The sequence below is a fragment of the Cryptotermes secundus genome, unplaced genomic scaffold (assembly GCF_002891405.2).
Source record: "Cryptotermes secundus unplaced genomic scaffold, Csec_1.0 scaffold84, whole genome shotgun sequence".
NCBI lineage: Eukaryota > Metazoa > Arthropoda > Insecta > Blattodea > Kalotermitidae > Cryptotermes > Cryptotermes secundus.
Window position 1 is genome coordinate 50,211 of NW_019723905.1, and position 22,892 is coordinate 73,102.

The following is a 22,892-nucleotide window of genomic DNA, read 5'->3' on the forward strand; positions in this document are numbered from 1 at the left end:
GAAGGGGATGACAGTGCTCTTGCCTATGTCAACCAACCCAGAGCACTTGTTGCTGATGAAGGTTATCATGCCCATTATTCTTGTGAAAAGAATGGCTAAGGTGATGGGTGGTAATACAGGGAAATATGCTTGCAAGGGAGGGGCCTAACAGCTTGAGGGGAATGCAGAGGAGGTTGATCTGGGCGATTCTTGACCGAGGTGTCATCATCAATGGAAAAACGGCACCTTTTGAGCAACAGCCTTTCTTAGAACATTCTGCTAGATCTGATCTGGTTTTCATTTCACTGGATTTCATAATAATAATTCTTTTACAGAGAAAGGTTGTCAGCCTTGGGTCTAACCCCCAACCTGGAGGACCAGTTCTCTGTATTTATGTCCCCCAGTAACAGCATCGCCCAGTTATAACCCCAGGCACCTGGTCCACTTTTCATTGACTTCTATGACTAGCAGGGTTATGGTGGAAGTATTCTAATTTGCCTCCACATGGGGAGTATTCCAACTATAGCAACTAGAAAAAATTAAATTGTAAATGCTTTCATTTTAATTTCATTAGTATGGATGGGTGATAACGTACTTGTATAGCTGTTACCATTTTACAACTTTTACTCCACTCCTTGATAAAGTCACAACATGAACGTGGCATCAAGAGAAATCTGGAGAGGTGAAACGTAATGTAAACTGGGTAACTGGATGGTTATTTTCATTGTTCAGTGGAAGAATTATGTAAAAGTAAAAAGTAAAGTAAAGCTATCCTTGTAACAGGCCATGAAGGCCCATAGGGTTGTGAGACGTTGAGGGTCCCACATTATCTAGACAATCGGCTCAAAGATGGCGGTAAGGTTGTGAGCCTTACGCACCGGCTGCCCTTTACCCCCAGGAAAATGATTTCTTTAATTCCTGGTACTCATTTGAGAAACTTAAATTAAATTTCATGGGTGCTCGAGAAAAAAAAAAAACATGGAACTGGTAGGGCTGAAAGTTTGTTCCTGACTGGTTCCACTAGAAATACAAAATGTTACTGGTATTGATATTTACAACATGGGTACACATTAACTGAAGAAGCAGTTATGATCATTTTAGCCCACCTTCCTTATTTTAAAAACTTGAAAGTAGGCTTAAGAGGTCACCTTGCTGTGTGCCTGTTCCATGACTGTCCAGTGATTCAAATTAACTCTCCAGGAATCCAGTGATCTTAAATGTCATGACAGAACCCTTCAGAACCATTTCATTCCTTATCTTCATTCAGTTTCCTTAGAAAGGATCTTATATTAACATATCCATTATTTGATCTTTAATGAGCATTATCACACATTCCATCTTCACTTCAATTACAGCCATTGAAAAAAAAAAGACAAAGATAATTTAATATTCTGTTCATGAGAATGGCAGAACCCTTAATATCTTTCATTAACGAAAAAATATCAAATTATCACCCACAATGTTTTTAAGAGTACAGCTCTTTCTCTCACATTTTTAGTATGTCAACGTCAAGACATGATGCATCACTGTCAATTCTTTCTAACAGCACTCAGACTGACTGATGAAACTGATCTTAACACACTGCGTACCAATGACAAGAAATGTTACTTCTAATTTACTTTAATAAATATGGACCGGAGATGAAGTCCCTTTTCTATACCTGTAGCTATTCTACAAAATTCACTCCATCTGATGGTGAAGTCAGAACATTAATGTGGCATCAAAATATATTTTTGAGAGGAGAGAACTACCACCTTGGATGAGACACCATGCAGCCTGGCATAAGTTTATTGATGTCCCCCAGAAATATCAATAAACTACTGGATAACTACATGGTGACACATCCCAGAAGACTGTAACTCTTCAGAGTCCCTGCCATGAGAACCTGAAATCTCTTATACTTTGGAGAAAGGTTAGTATTTGTTTCTTAAATGACAGTCTAATTCATGAGATAAAATATCCGGGATTCAATGAGTTAAGTTATAAAACTTAAATATATACACAGTTAAAATTATAATATTCAAATTACAGTATAAATACATAAATTGCCCTAAATACACCACCAATTTTCAGCACTACATATATATTATTAAAATTATTTATTAATTATATGTTACCAAATAGAAACAACAACTATATAGATTACTAAGAACAAAAGAAAAGCTATAACATCTTTCAGAGCACACACTTTAGTAAAATGATCTTCTATGGTACATGAGTAAGAGACTGCGATATCACCATTACAACAAGGCCACACAGTGTCTTCAGAAGAGTAGCACAAAGATAACAATGAACAATTTCCAATTACATCCTACCGTTCCACTTCATTCTGTGAACAATCTAATACTAGCATCAAATGCATATTCATATTCCAAGATGGTCCTCCACCTCAAGAGCATTGTTTATTTCTCCAATCTGTTAGTTCATCGGTATTTCACTCTCAAACTTTCAACCAATGTGTCATATAGATAACATAAAGTTTCCCCTGTGCTTAATTAAGCACCAAGACATGAAGCTACATAAGGGAATGGAGGTTCAGATTCATGCATTCTTAATCTCAGCACTAGACAGAAGTGAGCGGTCAGCTCCATGCCCTGGCTGCTGTTGTCAGGAAAAAGGCCTGGTTCCCATTAGACAGGCCTCAGAGATGGTCTTGACATTGTGAAATGGAAAATCTCTTGCTCCTACTGGGAATTGAACTCTTTTTTTCTTTTTCTTCAGCTGTCCAGCCTATAGCCTAGTCACTATACCTACTGAGTTATCCTGGCTCCTCAAATGTGTTCATATTGTGACATGTCTAACCACTGCTGGGCAACGGGAGGCGGAACGAGTTACCACGAAGACAGACCCTTGATAAACGGTCGGTTGCCAAGTTACGCAACAGTGGAAACGATGTTACGCAACAGTAAGGAAAGCGGTGTTTCTCCATGCCGTGCCAAGTAGAGCTGAAGTGAGCTGAAGTGAGCTGAAGCGCGCTGTGCGTAACGCAGCAATAAACAACTCTCAGCAGTGTTGCTCAGCAACGCCTGTAAACACGGCGTTTACGCAACAGTGAAGCGATCTGGGTTTTCTGCTGTCTGACTGAGGGTTTATAAGGGAGACTGGAATGCGTAAGGAGTGAGTTAAAATGTAGCAGAAGCCGAAGAAAGTTTAAGTCTATCAGTCGCTGGGTTCAGTTGTAGCGAGTGAATTGTGAACATGAAGAAGACGTCGTAAGTCAGTTGAAACATAAAAGCAGCCGCGGGAAGAATGAAACGTGTGTTATACTGAAGATAGAGTGAATAGATTAGCGTGTAGAGTTTGTAAACTGTGTAAACCCGCAAGTGTTATAATTAATTGTAGTTATGATTTGTAGGCTGTTAAATAAACCAATTAACAATCCAAATGGCATCTTTAGAGACAAAAACACGTTACAATATTATTTAAAAATAGTATACAGGACAGTGTCTCCTTTCTTGAAACATATAAGTCGAAACAGTCTATCTGAATGTGTGAGCTTTGGGCATCACTCTTCTGCCAAACACACAGAGAACTGTATAGAGAAACTTGGTTTCAAACATTTCATGGCAAAAAGGTTAATAAATGGATGTTTTCATGTAAATGGATAAAATAGTACACTGCTATCCAAATTTTGACAATCTAACACATACTAACATACACCTGACTGATACATTTGTATTCATTAACAGTGAAAGGGTTAAAACACCTGAACCGACTGTTCACTGCATGTTCTGGAAATGTATACAACAGCAAGTATCACTACAAAATTAAACTGATATAAAATAGAAAAATATAACACTGTACTGAAAATGTGGATTATATACAAAATTTATCTGAAAATTTTGATATAGGTTCATTACCATCAGGAGAGAGGGCAAAATTTCACCTGTGTTGAATATATGGAGAAATAGCTTAAGTTGTCTTATACATAACTGTACATGGTTGGCTGGTTAGTGTGGGAGGTAATTAATGGTACCACACCAAAGATGATTAGGTATGATACAATGGAAGGAAGTGATCATAGCATATTTCAAGATACTAACTACCCTGCCATTTGCCTGAAAGGATTAAAGTATATACTCAGAAAACTGTCATGATACGAATGAGATCTGACATCGTATATCCAGAATACAACACACATTACCACTGTGCTATCCTGTTCAGTACTAAAATGAACTTTACAATTATGATCACACCACAATATAGTATGTCTATGAATGTGAATGTATAAGGGGTGGGCCTTCTTGACCCTTGCACTGCGACCTACAGTGGTCTATTGTGCTTTATGGTAAGTCTAGGTGGCAGGGCTGATGAATTTGGTATTACTAATAAATAATGTAATGTCTTATCTTCATCATGTACTGTGAATGATCAGGCTTACTTGCCTGTTCCTAAACCCTCTCAGTACAGCTGGTCTCTTCATCTTTTCTTTCAGTGTCCCAGATCTCTTCACCCCCACGGTTTGCATTCCAGTGCCTGCTTTTGTATTCTGTTTGCAATGTGGTTATATAAAATATTGTTTCATTCTAAAAATAAACTGGAAAATATATGTAAACAGTAAAGTTGTCCCTGTTCTTAACTAATTAACCACTATGCTATGAGGGCGTATCGAGGAGTGGATGTACAGATCCACATTTTCTTGACCTCGCCACTAGTTGGAGGTGAGTGATCATCTTCATGCCCTGGCTGCTTTACCCCTGGGGAAAGAGCTCTCAGCATCCATTGGATAGGATGTTGGGTGGACCCCAGAGCCGGTCTGGACGACATGGAGAAGTGAAAATTCTTGAACCCACCAGGACTCGAACTCCGACCCCTTGATCATTCAGCCAGTAGCCAGTTGCTATACAGACTGCGCTATCCCGGCTCCAGAAAATACATGTATATGTACAGTATAACAACACTGGCATATCTGCTTACCTTTGTTCAGTTATCTCAAAAATTCTTAAGACTATGCCCAGAAACATGTGAAGGCCTTCATGTAAACTGTCCAGTTTTGCTGCCTGATTTTAGCTGAAACTGGAATGAGTCAACAGACTTTACTTAGCCAAACTTCATGAAAATTCATTCAGCTGTTCTTGAGCTGTCTCATGCAGGCAGATGGACAAAATTTAATAGGGTCTTCACAGGGATAATAAAAACACATAAAAATTAGTTAGTCCAGTTGATCATCAACTTATTACAATTTACATAACTCTAGTAAGTGGAACTGAAGTAAAAGTTACACAAATGTGACCATCATTATATTAACAGGACCAAACTCTTTCACATCACAAAGATCTTGTGATCAAAGTAATTTTGCATGTGTGTCTACACATCATGTCAAGAACATATAGAGGCATGGAACTACAGCAGCAAGGAGGAAACATACTTTCTCATAAATATTAGTTGGATCATCATCTTCTACTATTCTAAAATAAATATCTCATAAAATCATCTGCGTTAAATATAAAGGATTTTTAGTCCCTTGAAAGCAGATTACTATTTTATGGGAAATCTGACATAGAATTTCATTTAGGAATATCAGCACTACAAACTGACAAAATTTATACAAAACTGTTACTGCCATTTTTGATAAAAGTAATATTTTGTGACATAGACCTGGATGGGGGGTGTACTGTTCAAATCCTATTATATTTAGGATATTATTGGCTATAAAATATTATCTGGATCCATTGTCTTTATAAATGATTACAATGTAATCAAAATTAGTCAAGCTGTTTTTGAGCAACTGACGTTTTGTATTTGGGCCATGAAACGGCATACCACTATTTTCCTGAAGATACCACCTTTGAAGTTGCATTTAGGGAGATGGTCTCCATAAATTGGTGAAATTTAATTAAAATCGTTTCAGCTGTTTTAGAGAAAATTGCAATTTTGTGATTAGTGGCCCCTATGAAGTGCCAGTATTTTTTCAAGTTAGAATATTCATTATTTTTCATTGGGCGCATCCTGTTGTGTTATTCTATACAATTCTTTATTGGGATCCGTCCAGATCTCAATAAAGAATTGTATAGAATATTCATGTTCACCAAGAATCCACCTATGATGGATAAACTCTAATATACTGAATATGAATAGAACTGATCCACTTGCCGGGCTCTAGTGAGATGCACATACATACATACATACATACAGACAGCCAGACAGACGGCATTATAAAAATATGTTTTTTTACACGATGTTGCAAACGTGTAAAACCATAAAAACCTCCAGGCTGATTGTTTTTACATGATAGCAACACTTTCTCATACTATGTATATGAAAAGATAGAATCCAGTATGAGATTCCACTGCTGGACGTCCAGCCTGCAGCCTGCCACTTTACTAAATGAGCTATCAAGGCTTCTACTTAAATATTACACACTTGTATTACAAAATTCTAGTGCAAAATGCACAGCAATGAAAACCATTCAAACATTAAAAGCACAGATATCAGAATCCTCTGTATATGATGCTGTCTACAGATGTCACGTGAATGACTGTACATACATGGAAGTTTGAGAGAGAAGACTGAGCAGTAACGTTTGTGTCTCGTGATCTTTCAGACAGGTTAACTGTTGATGTCCCTACTGTCTGAGAACTGACCTACTAGCCATGTGAATTACCTCTACTGCCATTCCCCCCACTCTTTGCCACCACCCAACTTCAGTACTCGGTCAGGCAGTACTAACAGCAAGTATAGTAGGGATAACAGCAACTTGGATATCTCTAAAATAAGAGCTTCAGGTAATTACAACAATATTTTGGGGCATCTATATACTGTTGCAACATACCTTTTCAACAATTCTGTTTTTCATATCAGGCCTTAACCATGTGGAGGAGGACCTTAGAATACACAGACTAGCCAGATAACCAAGAAACAACAAATCTAAACAAGCACTGTCTTTTTGTGTTACAGGGTTATTTCAGGAAGATATAAGTATGACAGAAGGTCATATATATTTAACATTACTTTCATCTCCCTAATAACTGTCTTTTTAAGTCCTGGTATCTTTCACCTACACCATACACCTTCTCAACAATATATATACACAGGATTCAATGAGGGCAGAACCACTGTTATTTTTAATACATAATATTGAGATGAACGTAGGTACTGATACAACTCATTGAAGCATGGACTGAAACACTGGACCTGGAAGCTGCAAAGTTGGAAATCCATTCCTCTGTGAAATTAAATCCACATTAAATAGGAAACAATCACAGGAAACACAGGATTTAGATTATAGTCTTCTGGGATATGACTTCATGTACTGACAGACTGAGTACTTAACATGGATGGTAGCACCTCCGGCCATCAGACATCTTCAGGACTCAGTTCAGCAGCTGCTAGTTACCAGTGTTTTTGAGGAACATGCTGCACCTGCGCTCAAGATGGAGACAGTACGTTCCTCTAAAATGTTGGTAACCATGTACCAAACTATACAATGTCCTAAAACAGAGGTCATAATCTATATTTTCACGGCTCTGAATATGTCAAATCTCATGTAACACAGGATTTATAAAAAACGAACTGAACTGTAAGGAAGGTTTACACATTTACGCATAAGTAATTCAAGCTTCAAGCACCAATGTCGCTCTTCCTCAAGAGATATGAAGAGAGTGACCCCACACGTCATGAACCCCTCTCCTCACTGGGTCTGGATGTTGCCTTTCCACTCACCATCCGGCTAGCTCACTGCACCATCATCAAGAGCTGTTGTGGTGGTTTGCACTCACAATTGCAGATGATTTCTCCCGCTTGAATTTGTCTTCAAGTGTGCCAGGAATCTGATACATATATAACATTTTCTTTACTATTATTATTAAAAGTTTTTCATGAAGGTTTATATAGCAGTGCTGTCTCAATTGAGGTATGACAGTATAAGTGAAAACTGATAAAAACATGAGAGGAAGCAAACATTACACGTTTTATGTGGTATTTCAAGGCATTACTCTAGAAGGATCAAGGAAAACCATGGAACATACCGACCACAAGAGTCTGAAATAATCAGAATATAAAAGTATTAATGCTTACTGACGAAAAACAAAGGGAAAGGAAAGAAAGAAGCATAGCAATTAATATGTATCACAATTAGTAAGTCTCTGTAATCACAACTGTAATGTTATAATTCAAGAATTCTGGAGGGGTACAAGGTAAATTTGACCTCATGCTTAATTGCGCATGCACGCCCGCGTGCACACACACACACACACACACATAACATACAGTGCTTTAGAGTGGAAAGGCACTATGGTGGAATTCATTCGTTTTTTTTTCCTAAAAGGTGTATGATCAAATTTTTCATTTTCATAGAAATTTTAATACACTTGGAACAGCACTTAGATGCATTCAGTAATTACATATTAATAATGAACACCATGGCAAAAAAGGTGCCTTTCCTGTGAAATTGCGTAACATCTTTTTTAACAGGAAAACTGTGAATCAAGATTTGGCTAAAATGTTGAGGTGTTACTCTCCTCCAAAACAACTACATGGAGTTACAACCCGCAAGATTTTAATCTTTTTAATCACTGCTGTGAGAATCTGAAAGCCAGTAAAATACCAGATATACCGGACTAAATACTAGACAATAATAAATTAACAGGAGCTTCACGTGCCTACTGATTCACACAGGTCCTGTCAAAATTGTGAAGAAACTGAAGATGTATTAGCAACATACAGTATGTATGAAGCAACTCAGAAATCTTGAGAGAATCAATACTGTACAAAGCAAAAGGTAAGCTGAAATTTCTTTAATAACCATAAGCACAATAACCCTTGATAAGCTAAGGAAAGTATCGAAATAAAGCTGTTTCATACTTGTGAACTCATTTTCAGACCATGCAAACTTCTCACGTTTTGCACACAGAATTGTGTCACGTCCTACATGAAGTGCAATTATATTTTCTGTGAAGTTTCACAGCAACATGTTATATAAATAACTGAAACATATTTGTTTTCAAATGGGCAGCAATTATTCACCTTCTATCACAAGAAAGCCATATCACAATACCATTTAGAGCAAAGCTGTTAAGTGATAAAATATAGAAACATGAGAAAATCATGCCTTTTGAAGTGATTTCACAGGTACTTCTGTCATAATGATTAAGCACAAATATATTCCACAATTTCAGAATATATATACGTTTTGCACTCTTTAAAGATCTGTTTATATATCTTTAATGGATCTTGATGCCTTAACCAGACTGATATCCATTTAGACCTGCATCTGTGTGTTCAGGCCCAAGCACTTAACAGCAAAATTATTAAAATCCAAACACAGTTACTTGTCACAGGACCACAGTGTGGTATTAGTTACACAGTAACCACTAAATAGTGAGAATAATCTGGTGCCACATAAGGTGAAATGTAAATGAATAAAGATATCAGTACACTGAAGTTCCATTTTAAACAATCTAGGGGGGGGGGATTATTGGGTATTTTTAGTTCTTCTTAACAGAAATTTTACCTTAACAATGACAAATATTTTCAGTTCAACAACTTCAAAAGTAATTATAATTTCAGATGAACAAATGTTAAAAGCAACTTTACCTCTGAGAGTAGCAAACCACAGATATGATTGTCTGAGAAAAGTAGGTAGATACTATTTTACTTATTATAAGCACTGTATGAGCAGATACTGATTATTCACAGTAATAAATGTCCACACAATAAGAGGAACAATTAACAATAAACACAAAGTTTTGTATTCATGAATGCTGTGTTACAGTGCAGCACAACATTGTGTCACAGGGATCATTCAAGTTTTGATAGATCACAACATTAAATTTTCTGAAGCTTAAAAAATTAGATTTTTTAAATAAAGTAAAATGTGGCCCTTTTACCCTTGCAGTTAATTAAGTTTTTACAGAATTTTACACGTGTTTCATGCATATAACATGTTAAATAATTTATTAAAAAGTAAATAAATTGAAAAAAAAAATTTCATGTCAATAATTTACACCACAGAAGAAAGAGATGAAATGTAAATCAAATCCTGGTGGTCCAGAACACAGCCTCGTCACTATAATGGTCAAGGTCTTCACATTCATTAAGCAGAAATCATTTCTGGTAGCTATGACTGACAAGATTTCAGCCTCTGACAGAAAGGTTTACTATAAGAGTACAGGTACAAGGTATTTTAAATACTAGGGTCACACTGGATACAATGAGCCTTCCATTTATGTATATGGTGTCTTTTCCCAGTTTTACTTTTAAAGGAACCATTTTATTTTTAACAGGACATTACTCTTGCATGGAACAGTGTTATGACCATATGGCACAGAAAGGTCCTCCCTTTGCCACTGCTTCCTATGACTTTTATGTGCCTGAACTAGTATCAGTTGGTTTTTGGCAGGCCTTATCAGTATAATGATAACTGTTGTGGACCCTGAGCTTGTACTGCAGTTAGTATCTTTATGCACCATTTTAATGCACAAGCTCTTTTCCAGGACTGAAACTGTGGAAATAACTTCAAAGTTTAAGTGTCCATGAATGTATACCAGTTACTGAGATTGCTCCTGATATTTGAATTATTTTGTCACATTTTAAATTGCATATTAATTGGCCTGACACAATCTGCAAGAGGTCAATGAATAAAGCTGGATTTAATGAGTAGCTGTTTTGCCATTCCCTGTACCCACGATCAGTATTAGGACACCAGTTAACATCAATCTTCTCAACCTGTATGCCAAGCTCACATGAGATTGTACAGTGCAGTGTAGTTTGTGCTGGTGACGAAAAGCTTGAAGGTATACAGAAATATCTGATAATTACAGAGAGCAGGAAATATGGTAACTGAGATGAAAGAATGCCAAAATCAGGAGGCAAATCAATAGAAGAATATTCTCAGATAATTTTCAAGGCCCACAACAGATTCAATTACATTTTTTAAAGGTCCCTTTCGAACAAGCTCAAGCAGCAGAATTTTCTGAAAAATTAACTCAGGAATGAAGAAAACCATTTATAAAAATGGGCAGATAGTCAGAATGCTAGCTAATAAGGAGAAACAGCTGGAAGGAAATCAGCAGAAATGAACTTCTGAAGATATTCACAGCTGATGTAAGTGGATTCATATTCAGGCATAGAAGCAAATACAGAAACAACAGCATTAAAAGAAATGATCTACTAAATTACACAGTGGCACATCTTGGAAGCCCATAATACTGATATTCGTTGCTGAAAGACCCTCCAATCTCACAACATTTATTTAAGTGTAAGAATTAAGTTTTATACTGAATGAATGTACTAAAATCTTCTTGGTTGATAAGCCGATATGGAATGTATCTAACAAAATACAAGCAATTAAATTTATGACTGACAACACTAAATGTGAGTGTGAACATGAACATGAATCTAACCATGAAGAAAACATAAAATTCTGTGTTGTTACTCTTACATGCAAGGAGGTTTTCTGAAAAAATGTTTTAATGAAGGAATTACTATAATCACATTTCTGTATTAAATATTACTGAAGGTGATAACTGATTCTGTAACAGTTACACAATTATTGGGGGGGGGGATTTCACTGTTGAAGCCTTTGGTTCAATCCTGGGTGAATGCATGTATGATTCATGGTGGATGAAATGGAGCAGGGTTTTCTCCAAGTTTCTTTGGTATTACCCTGCTAATTATCACAATACCATCATTCCATCATACTCCATCTATCACCTTCTTCTGAGGTGTTTGATGGCCCTAACTAGGCAGCACATTATCACATCCTTGGTTTTAAGTCTGGAGCTTCATCTCTGGCCCAGGACTGGCTACTCACATGCCACATGACAGAAATTTCATGATCTCCCCTGCAGAACCCTCAAATGTCACAAATTTCAGTTTATTCATTTTATGAATTTCATGTATCAAATAAAAAGTCATACAACCAAACTAAATCAAATTACAGATCTGCAACAGACAAAACAAATGCACAGTCTCTATGTGAACACCTGAAAGACTGAGTGCAATTGGCTAGCAGCTCATTCAAAGATGTTTTGTTAATGATGGACCTACAGAACACAAGTCAAATTAAATCGTAAACTGTTATGAAATCTATGTCTTGAAGTTGCATGATTACACATACATGGTTCTATTGGTAGGTTCCAAATCTGTGATGCATGACACTTCAAGTGGTAAAGAATTAGTGAATAAAGCCAATACAGAAAGAGATAAAACAGAAACTCTGCATCTACAAACACGAAACTCAAACCATACACACCAAGTAATATTTAAAAACCCATTTCATCTTTCTTTTTAATTTGTTTCATTTTGGTCCATCACACTAATACCATTATGAAAAAGTTAAATAGTTTCGTCCAGTGTGACTGGTTAAGATTTTTTTCTTTTCTTATTTCAATTATTCATGAAATAAGAAATTCATGAAACAAGAAAAAAAAACTTAACCAGTCACACTCGATGGAACTATTTAAATTTTTCATACTATTTAATCTTATTTGCAAGCATATCTTACATAATCAGTACCACATAAAACTGTGACCCCAAATAATAATTACAAATAAAACGTCATAACAATAAATAAAAGAAATTCATTAAAAGTCTGTGTATTGTTGGTTCTTCCAGGCTACATGGCATCAGAACGAAAACCTATTTCATCTTATTTGATGCTATATTCTTGCAGAGTCAGTATCACATAAAACTGTGACTCCAACTAATCATCATAAGCAAAATTTCATGAAAATAAATAAATAAAAGAAATTGATTAAAAGTTTATGGGCTTTGTTGGTTCCAACAGGCTACATAGCATCAAACTGCAGAAGACAGTGCTCTTATTTTCCTTAGTTTTGTAACTGTACAAAAGATACGGTACATTTCATCTACTTTATGAATACATAGTAAGTTCCTCATAAAAAAAAAGATTATAAAGGTAAGGACACAACAGCGGTAATCTAGAATTTCTAACTTTCTTTCTGTGACTGACGACTGCTCATGGCAGGCATGCACACTTTAAGAGTTCATCTCTCTAGTTTATTAAATATTCTGTTCCATGCTCATCATACTCTTCACACATGAACAGGTTCTATATATATATATAAGGTATTAATAAATATTTATGAGAATGTTCACATAATGATGTCACTGATAATAACATGACTACTTCTAGATGGACAGTGACAGAGAATATTTTTAAGAGTAGGGAGCCTCATATACACCACTCTATGCTGTGTCGTTCACATGTGTGAATCTGTCTAGGAAGGACATGGACAATATTCCCACAATTTGTCAAATTGGTGATTCAAAAGAACAAAGTTTTGCACCTGGTTTTGTTGTTTTCATGTGAAAACGTCTGCCACAGATACAAACAAACCTTTCTTTATAAATACAATCTTGTAAGTTTTGGGTACCAAGTTCACTTTATGTATTATAAGGGATTAGTGCCTCATTAACTTGATAAATACAGAGAGCAAAGTATATAATAATTTTTAACAACTACATAAATATGTTCTTTTGGGTTTTTAAATGTGTTCTGATTATTCACATATTTACATTCAGACATACAAGCATCCATGCACTAACTTTGCAGATATCTTGTCACCCACATACCTTGACTTTGCCACACGTCTATAGCAGCAGTCCTAAAGTTCTTTGGGTACAAGAGTAAACTTAACGCATGCCACCTACCTTACACTGCAACATTCAAAAATGTCCTAAACAACAACAAATCCAGTAAGGCGCTACTGTACTAAGTCTCTATATCAACAGCATCCCAAAAGCACTTATCAGAAATAAGACATACACTGAGAGTTGTGATTCATATGTCTGAACTAATCAGTCAGTCTTTTGTGCAAATACACAAGAATAACAAATACAAACATGACGGATGCCATGAAATGTGGGACTTGAGTTTGAATAACTCATGAAGCAAGACTATATTCACATATCTACAGTTTTCTCCCAGTAATGTTATGTATATTTATTTATTAAAATAAGTACCAAGCTGAGAATTCTTAAATTTCAACTTACGTTCCCGTGAATCAAAAATTCAAGAACCACTGCTTTTGACTATAAAGAGTGTCTGCATATTACAGGGATAGACTAAGAATTCACACAAAATGATTATGGTATACTCCCAAATATCTGTACAATGATTATCCATGCACAAATTATCTTTCACTCTTCATTTTAATTTCTTGTTGAATTTGTTGAAGATCAATAACCCTGCAAATGTAATCCTTCACCTTCCAGAACTTGATAATGAGAAGTTGTGGAAAGTGAAAGAGGTAGGTAAAGATGGAATCTGCCACACTATGGCCCAATTTTTACCACTACTGTACTTCGGTCAACAACATTTGACTGTGAAACTGTCATAAGTGAAGAAACATGTTTGTAGGCTGAGAATTAAGTAAATTTTAATAACCAGAAGTTTTTATTTTATCAGTGCTTCAGCTAACCTCCATTAGCCTAGCTAATTTGAAGTATACCACAATGATGGAATTTCCATGGAGAAGCCACGTTTCGGAGTCCTAGCATTCAAATTCAACCAGAAGTGTTTCTTGCTAATTTTTCACACCGTAAGTGAAATCCACTTTCAGCTTAAGTTTTTTCTATAGTGAGCCATAATGTTTATATTCAACAATGATTTAACTTTTTAGTAAAACTATACTTATAATGTATTTCCTGCCCCATTTACCTACTCATGTTATAAAAGTTAATAGATGGGTATATCTACTCTCTGTTCTTAGAAAAGTGATACTTTCCCCAATTTAAAGAAACTTGTGTGGATTTGCAAACAGATACTGGGAGTCGTAATCACATAACTCCTGGCCGCCATTTTCATGCGGCTCTTCATGGTTGCATGGATCTTCCTCATCCTGGAATGAGTTTAAAGTGTTGGTTATAATCCTAATCTCAAACTACATTTGCCACAACAGAATACAAAAACAAAAGTGACTTTTTTTTTAGTGAGTAAAGAATACATACAATAATAAAGACACAAGTCTCAGCGTTTCTAGGCGTTTCTTCCACCGACAGAATGAACATAAAGACAATATTCTTCTGTTAATAGAAGAAATGTTACATCTCATAACATTCTTTTAAACTTCAAAAAGAGGAAAAAGCAAAAGGCATATATTAATTCCATTAAACACAATAATGAAAAAGAAAATCTGTCGTTCAGTTCACTGGATTTACGTAATGACTGGTAAAAAAAAATACTGGCATAATGTTGTTTCCTTGGTATGCACAGAATTACATTGAGGCTTTGCAATAATAATGGAAATTGGAGAAGAAATACAGAAGGTAATAATATATCAATTCATATGGTCTTGGGTTACCTTTCTAAAAGTCCCATGCTGTTCTTTAAAACTGAAGCGACTTTCAGGGTTTATGCCCCCTTAAATACGTGTATTTTTAATCTGTGACAGTTCAGAATAGAACCATAGAACTGACAATGATAATGAAAGTGATACACATTCATCCATACTTTGGGTAGACAGGATCTAAACTAGTGACTGAAGAAGCCCAAGACCAGAATGTCAGCAATCATAACAAGTAAAGAATTGGGAGGAGATACCTACTGTTGTTTACTTGGGGTAAGGAAATCTTGATATGCAAACAGTAAGGGCAGCTGGTTATGAACTCATCTGTGAAATTCCAAAAGTATGAGAACTCCAAATTAAAGAACTGTATATGTAAGATGCTTATTAAGAAATGATCCATGGATTCAGTAATACACTTCTCATGTAAGAGTATCTGTGGGGTGGGATACCATGACGCCTGATGAGGGTGTGACATGTGACAGCTTGCAAATGCACTTACAGCTTATGTGCACTGCAAGTGGCAGTGGAGGTTGGATATTCTCCACAATCAAAGGGTTTTTAAAGGTGAAGTTCTCCCTGTGCTTAATTAATTAAGCACTGTATCATAAGTTTATATGCAGTAGTGGAGGTGCAGTTTCCATACATCTATAACCTCAGTACTAGATGAAAGTGAGCAGTCAGCTGCATGACACAGTAACTTAACCCTTGGAGAAAAAGACCCTGGTAGCCACTGAACATGAGACTGCATGGACCCTAGAGTAAATCTTGATGCTGTGGAGAAGACAAATTCTTTTTGGTTATCCTGGGTTTCCCAAAAAGTTTTGTTAGAACTGAGAACTGGGAAAGGTGTACAGAAAAGTGTAGACCAGATACAGTTGGCTTCAAATCCAAGACCTTTAGTACAGAAATCCAGTGCCTTAATCTTAGAAAACCAGGTAATTTTGAAATTTATTTCATCCATTTGACACAAACAACTCCTCCTTATATTTGTAACATTTCAGAACCAAATGCATTAATAAAACATACCACCAGCTGAAGAGAGGTCAAAACTATGCTACTCCTTTTGTTCATCATATGTGAATTTACAAATAAAACTCTTCATTCGAGTGTATGTGACATCTCATAAACCTGAAAACTATCCTAACCTCAGATTCAACACCTTCATTAATAGATTTCTGTCAAGAAATAATGTTCAAAAGCCTGGTGTTATAAAACCCCTCCATACATGTTCATAGTGTCACGGTTAAACTCGTGGATAAAATACAGAAAACTACACTAGAACAAATAACAATCCCATAAATACATAACTACATCTTACTGTACAATTTTACTTACATTTATCGTGAACCAAACGTTTCTCACTCCATATCTTACTTTGACCAGCGTAAATTATGTACTGACAGACTGTCTGCTAATCGAACACAAGTTTCAACCCTACTGATTGTGGACACAGTCCCATACTTGAAAGTTCTACTTACATACTCAACAACTCAGCCTCAGAATTGAAAAATGCAGTTAGTTTAAACTGAACCCTAGATTTATGCAGTACCCAGATTTTATGAAATCTGTTGCATGCTAGTTTTATAGTTTTATATACATCTTTACAGAAATCAGTGTTACAACACATCTACTTATGGCATAGCACAAGGCAGCAATACTGCATGCAAAGAAGAGAAAAGCAATTCAATACTAATAAGTCTACATACATTACATATTTACAGCAGTCACAAAACTATTATCAAAGTAACAGGAAAGAAATTATCTGAAGCCATTTAACATTTAAATTTATATCATACTGCAAGCCAGATCAATACACATTCTATCTACACATGTGATGAATGTTTTTTTTTTTTTTTTGGCACAGAGTGTCTGTATGACTACATGCAGCCCTCATTTTGGTACGAGATATGGTGCAAAAGCTAGCTCTGCTTGTCTAATCACGTAAAAGTAGAAAACCAATTCTGTTGGGCCCAACAGACGAAACACACCTCTTGTCTCTGTTCCAGGGACTTTCACATATGTAATAAGCATCATCTGGCAACTGTGACATGCCACAAAACGTGTGAATTCAAGGAGAAAAAATATAAGAACATAATCACTTGAAGTGTCATTTTATTTCGTTGAGTATAATATCATGGCGGAGGGGGTGGTGCCCTGCTTTCTATCCTGGAGGTCTTAGGGCCACCCCTGACTAAGGAATTTTGTGGCTTTTCTCAGTTTCTTCAAGCAAATCTAGACTAGTACTTCAAATAAGGCCATAATCATTTCCTTCTCAATTCATTATTCATTAATCATCCTACCATTTAATGTTACACTACTAACATCACTGTTACATACAAAGGCCAAAGATTAATACTATAGCCCACTATGAGTCCTGACATTTTTTTTGAGGCATATCTCCAGTCATCCTTAACTTATAAAAGTCCCAGCTACTCATGTGAAAGCAGACTGTGTGCACCACAAAGCAGTCTGGATATGGTGATGAAGATAAAAATCCTCACTATAGCTAACAGAACCCAAATTCTCTGTTGTCCAGTCTATAGCCTATTACTACAATGATTGAGCTACAAAGCTCATATCAATAATAAATATAAAGTACAGACTAAAAATAGTGGGTATGTGGACACACATTTAATGGATGCTGTGTCACTGAGATCTGTACGCACTAACGATCACCAAGAGATTAAGACAAGACAAGACAAGAAGTTATAAACTAGATTTACACCCATCATAACCATTGGTAGCTGCCTTTCCTTTCCATTAGATATTATAGTTACATTGCCACTGCCACATTGCGGCCTGGGTTCAATCCCAGGGTCTGGTCAAGTGAGATCTGTGGTGGACAAAGTGGCACTGGGGAGGGTTTTCTCCAAGTACTTTGGTTTCCCTTGCCAATCTCCATTCCACCAAAATCTCCATCATCATAATCACCCGGGGCAGGCTACAATAGGCCAATCAGTGGCTGCCATGCCAAGTGGACCCAGTTGGACTCCACCCCCCACTAAGTGAATTACAGTGCCAAGACTTGGTTTTAGTTCCTAGGGAAGTACAGAGCAGTGTTTCTTAAACTGCTACTGGTGGTTATAACAGAAAAACCTCAAACAATATCAGAACAATTAATTCTACCACCAGCAAAGGATACGGTTAAAAATTATGCTCCGTTCAAACAACACAGCTAAACACCACAAAGAAGATAATGTTCTCTTTCAACTTGTGGATTGCATTAAAATGAGGAGATATAAATCTCTGCAGTTCTGTGAGATGTATGTCACCGCTGATTTAGATCAGGTCCTGCCTTACAATCACTATATGCATAACTGGGGGGCACGCGGTAGCGTAGTTGGTTGAGGGGATATGAAGTCCCGATGATTGGATTTCTTTCAATTGACCTAATCCTTCCAGCCGCATTATGGCCCTGGGGTTGACTCAGCCTCTAACAGAAATGAGTATCAGGAATTAATTAAATAATTTTCCTGGGGAGTAAAGCGTGGCCAGCGCATAAAGCTGACAACCTTACCACCATCTTTGAGCCAACTGTCTAGATAATGTGGGATCCTCAACGTCTCACAACCCTATGGGCCTTCACAGCCTGGTACAGGGATAGCTTTACTTTTTACTTACTTTATATGCATAATTGAGGTATTCAGGAAGGTAATCTGTATTGCCATACACTGGCAATCTGCAATACAGGATATCAGATATCTTGTTTAAAACTATGATTTTGGACTGTGTCTATGGTATGAGTTTATTAAAATCACCATGTTCAGAAATTAGTTTTTCAGGTGAACAGTATATGCAAACCATGGAGTGAGAGAGTAGCTCTAATGAAGGTCCCAAGAGAGTAGGTTTTTCTTTTCATGTCCTATTCACTTGAAGATCAAAAACAGAACCACTTTCAGCAACAGCATGATTTTAAGAAATGCAAACCATGGTTTAAACCACTTCTCAAACACAGTGGTTTTAATAAGCTTGGACAATAGACAAAGTAGAAAACAATAGTTCTAGGCAATATTTTACACCACTGTCAAAGGGCTTTAAACTTACATAGATATTTTCCTTTATAATTGCATTAGTTATCTTCAAATTAAATGAGTTAAACATATATGAATTTGTACAAACAGAACAACATTTCTGATAGAGGCGAACAGTGCTGTAATAGCTAGTATCTAAGCCAGAGCAACAAATGTTACATAGTATTTACAGAGGTCTCACAGCTAAAAGAATTGTTAACTATATCATATCCAGAATTAGCAGCTCAGTGAAGACTGTTACCTTCATAAGAGCTTATCTTAAAATGTAAGCAATATCCATTCATCAGTCTGTAAAAAAGGTACGTAGCCAGGAAATTTAACTAATTGCTGCATAAAATAACACTGAATGACTGAATTAAAGCAAATACTGAGAAACACTTTGAAGAACTGAGAGAACAAATATTCAGAATACTTTTCAGAAACAGGCAATTCAACAAATGGGTGAAAAATCTATTTGAAGTAAGTTTACCAATCCCACATCTAGCAACACATAAACAAGAAAACCTTCTACATATTACTTCACATGAATTGAAGTCAAATTTTTAAAAATGTCTTTAGCTACTTTCTGGACTCAATTATTAACTGAATTTTGGGAACTGTCAAAACAGGCTCTGATGTCATTCTCTGCAACATATCTGTACAGAACAAAATTTTCATTCATAATTCTGTTCATGATCAACAATCAGAAACGTGGTTGAGCCCAATTTGAAAAATGGACATATTCCTCAATTGTTTCTGTAACTGACATCTTCTATATTGAGAAACAATTGTATACAGGTAAATTTATTCACTGTTCTGATAATTACCGTAATTGTATTTAGTGTTACAATGTCATAGCATTAATTTATAATTTGTACACATCTATTTGATCAGTTTCCTAGCCATATGCAAATAATGATTTGAGAAATCATTATCTAGTGGTAACTGAAATACCTGGAAACTTTGAGTATTTATCACTGGGATAAGATAACATTTTGGTAAGGGAGGTTCACAGGATAAAGGTGTTTAGCATTGCATTGTGTGTTCCCTTATCTGACTGAAATTCCAATATTCTTTTATGGTGACAATGAACTTACCTTCGGTTTGGGGCGGTGTGTGTCAACGCAATCGATGGGAAGTTTGATGTGTTCCACTTTACAACCATATGCCACTGGTGTCAATTTGATGATTGTATGAAGCGGCACATACAGATATGGCAGTTCATCTGGAAGATCAATGTGTATTTTTGTTGAAGAATTAGGATAAAACTGATACGATACTGGAAATAAGTAGCTAGGTTTTCAATTTTAGTATCACAGCACATTTATTTAAAATATCTATATATTTTTTGTTATATAATTATGGAAACAATTTGATCCTGAGGTTTTAACAGAGAAAAAATATAACTTATGGGTGGAAAAATGTGGTTTTTGGAATGCTGGATGCATGTGCTTATGTCTCCACACTCCTGCAGCACATGTAGCACTCAGTGAGTTTCTTAGTATTTGATATCTGACAGTGTTCACACTCTATACACACAAGTATCAGTAAATTATCAGGACAATTTAAATGGTGGAAACATGCTTTACTTTTTGGAAGAAAGTGGTTATATCTTCTAATTTTTTAACACACACTTATTTAAGATATTATTATATTTTATTTTTTAACTTTACATTTTCTTAAATTAATATTATTGATCCTTCTGCCCGCCCCATCACAAGTTCATGATAACTGTTACATCTAACCGTTTATCCTTTAAATGTGAAACTAGAGATGAAGCATGAGGGCACCTCACTGAGAGTTAAAATATAAAATGTGATATTTTTAAAATAAAGTACTAACAGTTTTGATTAAATTTTACTTGTATACAGTGAACAATCTCATGTAACACTACACAGAGCACAAGTGAAGACAACGCCACATGCTGCTAGAGGGAACAATGCACAAGCAAGGGGCAAAGTTACAGACTCCAGATGTAACACAACAATGGGCTTAATAACACAATGGGAGGTATACAGATTGAATGCATAACATTCAAAGCAGCATCACATAACAAGATGGCAAAAATAACACTCTTGGAAGTATGAAACCTATAAAAGAAGGAATAAATCTATGGAAAGGAAGGTGGAGTGGGGTAAGAGCAGTAGCAATAGCAGTGATTAAGATAATGACTGGGAATTATTTAGTAAGTTTCTGCAAATTTTTTGTAAATCATGTAAGATTTGAGGTTTTCACAGCGGTGACTATGAACAATGCCGTCTTCTGGGATGTGGCGCCGTGCAGATATTGATTTTTGAAAATCATATTTGCAATATAATTATTACAAACCTTTTACTGTAGCTAACTTGTTCACGGATCAATCACTGATCTCAAATGTTCTGATGAAATGCTTACTTCCATGAAAGAGAACGTATTATATGACAACTTGACACCTTGATCAGTGAGGGACTGACATGTAGAACTAACAGATACTGCCCAAAATCAGTGGGTTTACTAGCTAACTTCTTTACACAATAATAAAAAAAAGTGATGGAGTCCCAACAATCCTAGTACCAAATCTCACCATTGGACACAACCATGAGTCAGTTCAGTTCACATTTTATGCTGTCTTGAGTCAATTCCATCAAAATTATATACTCATAACCCATATCTCAAGCATTATTTTAATATTATGCTTTCATATCATTCTCAGATCTCCCAAGTGGCTTTCCTTTCTACATTTCTTATTTATACTATTATAGCTACAGACCCACTCATTCTAACCCAATGAAGCCTCAAATTCACCTAAATAATATTTACAAATTCAGTTCTTTCCTCACACAAAACACACAATGCCTCTCTATTTCAAGGGTCAAGTGGTTAATGCTGTTTAGGGAAATAATCACCATTCATTCTAAGAATCATAAAAACACAAACCCACTCTGTGGGCAAAATGCAGACCTTTTTAATGTTAAAGCAGGTTTTACACAATGTAGCCACTTGCTTCAAAGTGTTAACCATGATCTGAATTCACAAAATATTACATGACTGCATATATCATAAAGTTCCTCAGATTCTTATATTTTGTGTTAAGATTACAGCATTGCCGCTGGCAGAAACAACTTGCAGAAACTTTTGTAGGGGAACTAATATGATTATTTTATGCTCTGAACTACGACATTACAATGACATGAGTATACTGTTACACAAACTACAGTAAGACTCCTTGGATCTTCTACTCACTTTGTAATTCATCCACTGAACCAAGTCCTCTGGCTTATTTTAAAGCCAAGAATTTTCAGTGGAAACGTAATGATGACAGCAAGAAAGTGAAGGCAAACATGACAAAAAAAACCAAGAATATATGGGAACAAGATTCTTATCTGTAACTTCCAGTACCAATTACTGCTTGTGGCTGCAGATGTACTTGAGTGACCTTGCATATTCCTCACCATTTTGAACTGTTCAGTCTCACAAATAAATCTTAAAGTGATAAAGAACCGTCCTGAATCCCTTGGAGAAGTGGCATCCTGTCTTAGCTGGATGGAAAGTTATGACCTCTCATATTCTGAAGAAATCTACCAAGCAGGTTATTTCAAGTGGTTAACTCATCTGACACATATTTGCAAGGTACTCAGCTTGACCTTTGAAGTTCTTTCTATTCCAAAGCACA

General features: G+C 36.0%; 1 protein-coding gene across 4 annotated transcripts in view; it reads right to left on the reverse strand.

Annotated features, from left to right (window-relative positions):
• Positions 1-5,124: 5,124 nt before the first annotated feature.
• LOC111861926 (6-phosphofructo-2-kinase/fructose-2,6-bisphosphatase 1) overlaps positions 5,125-22,892 on the reverse strand; it is a 159,914-nt gene continuing 142,146 nt past the window's right edge. For 3 of the 4 annotated variants that reach the window (XM_033750503.1, XM_033750505.1, XM_033750504.1), the window contains 2 exons: positions 20,338-20,465; positions 12,357-14,783 (listed from right to left, as the gene is read on the reverse strand). In XM_033750503.1, the coding sequence (XP_033606394.1) occupies positions 14,676-14,783; positions 20,338-20,465 (236 nt within the window). In that variant the 3' untranslated portion in view covers positions 12,357-14,675. Of the gene's footprint in view, positions 7,749-12,356; positions 14,784-20,337; positions 20,466-22,892 lie in introns of those variants that run through there. The other variant, XM_023846893.2, reaches the window with a different exon arrangement.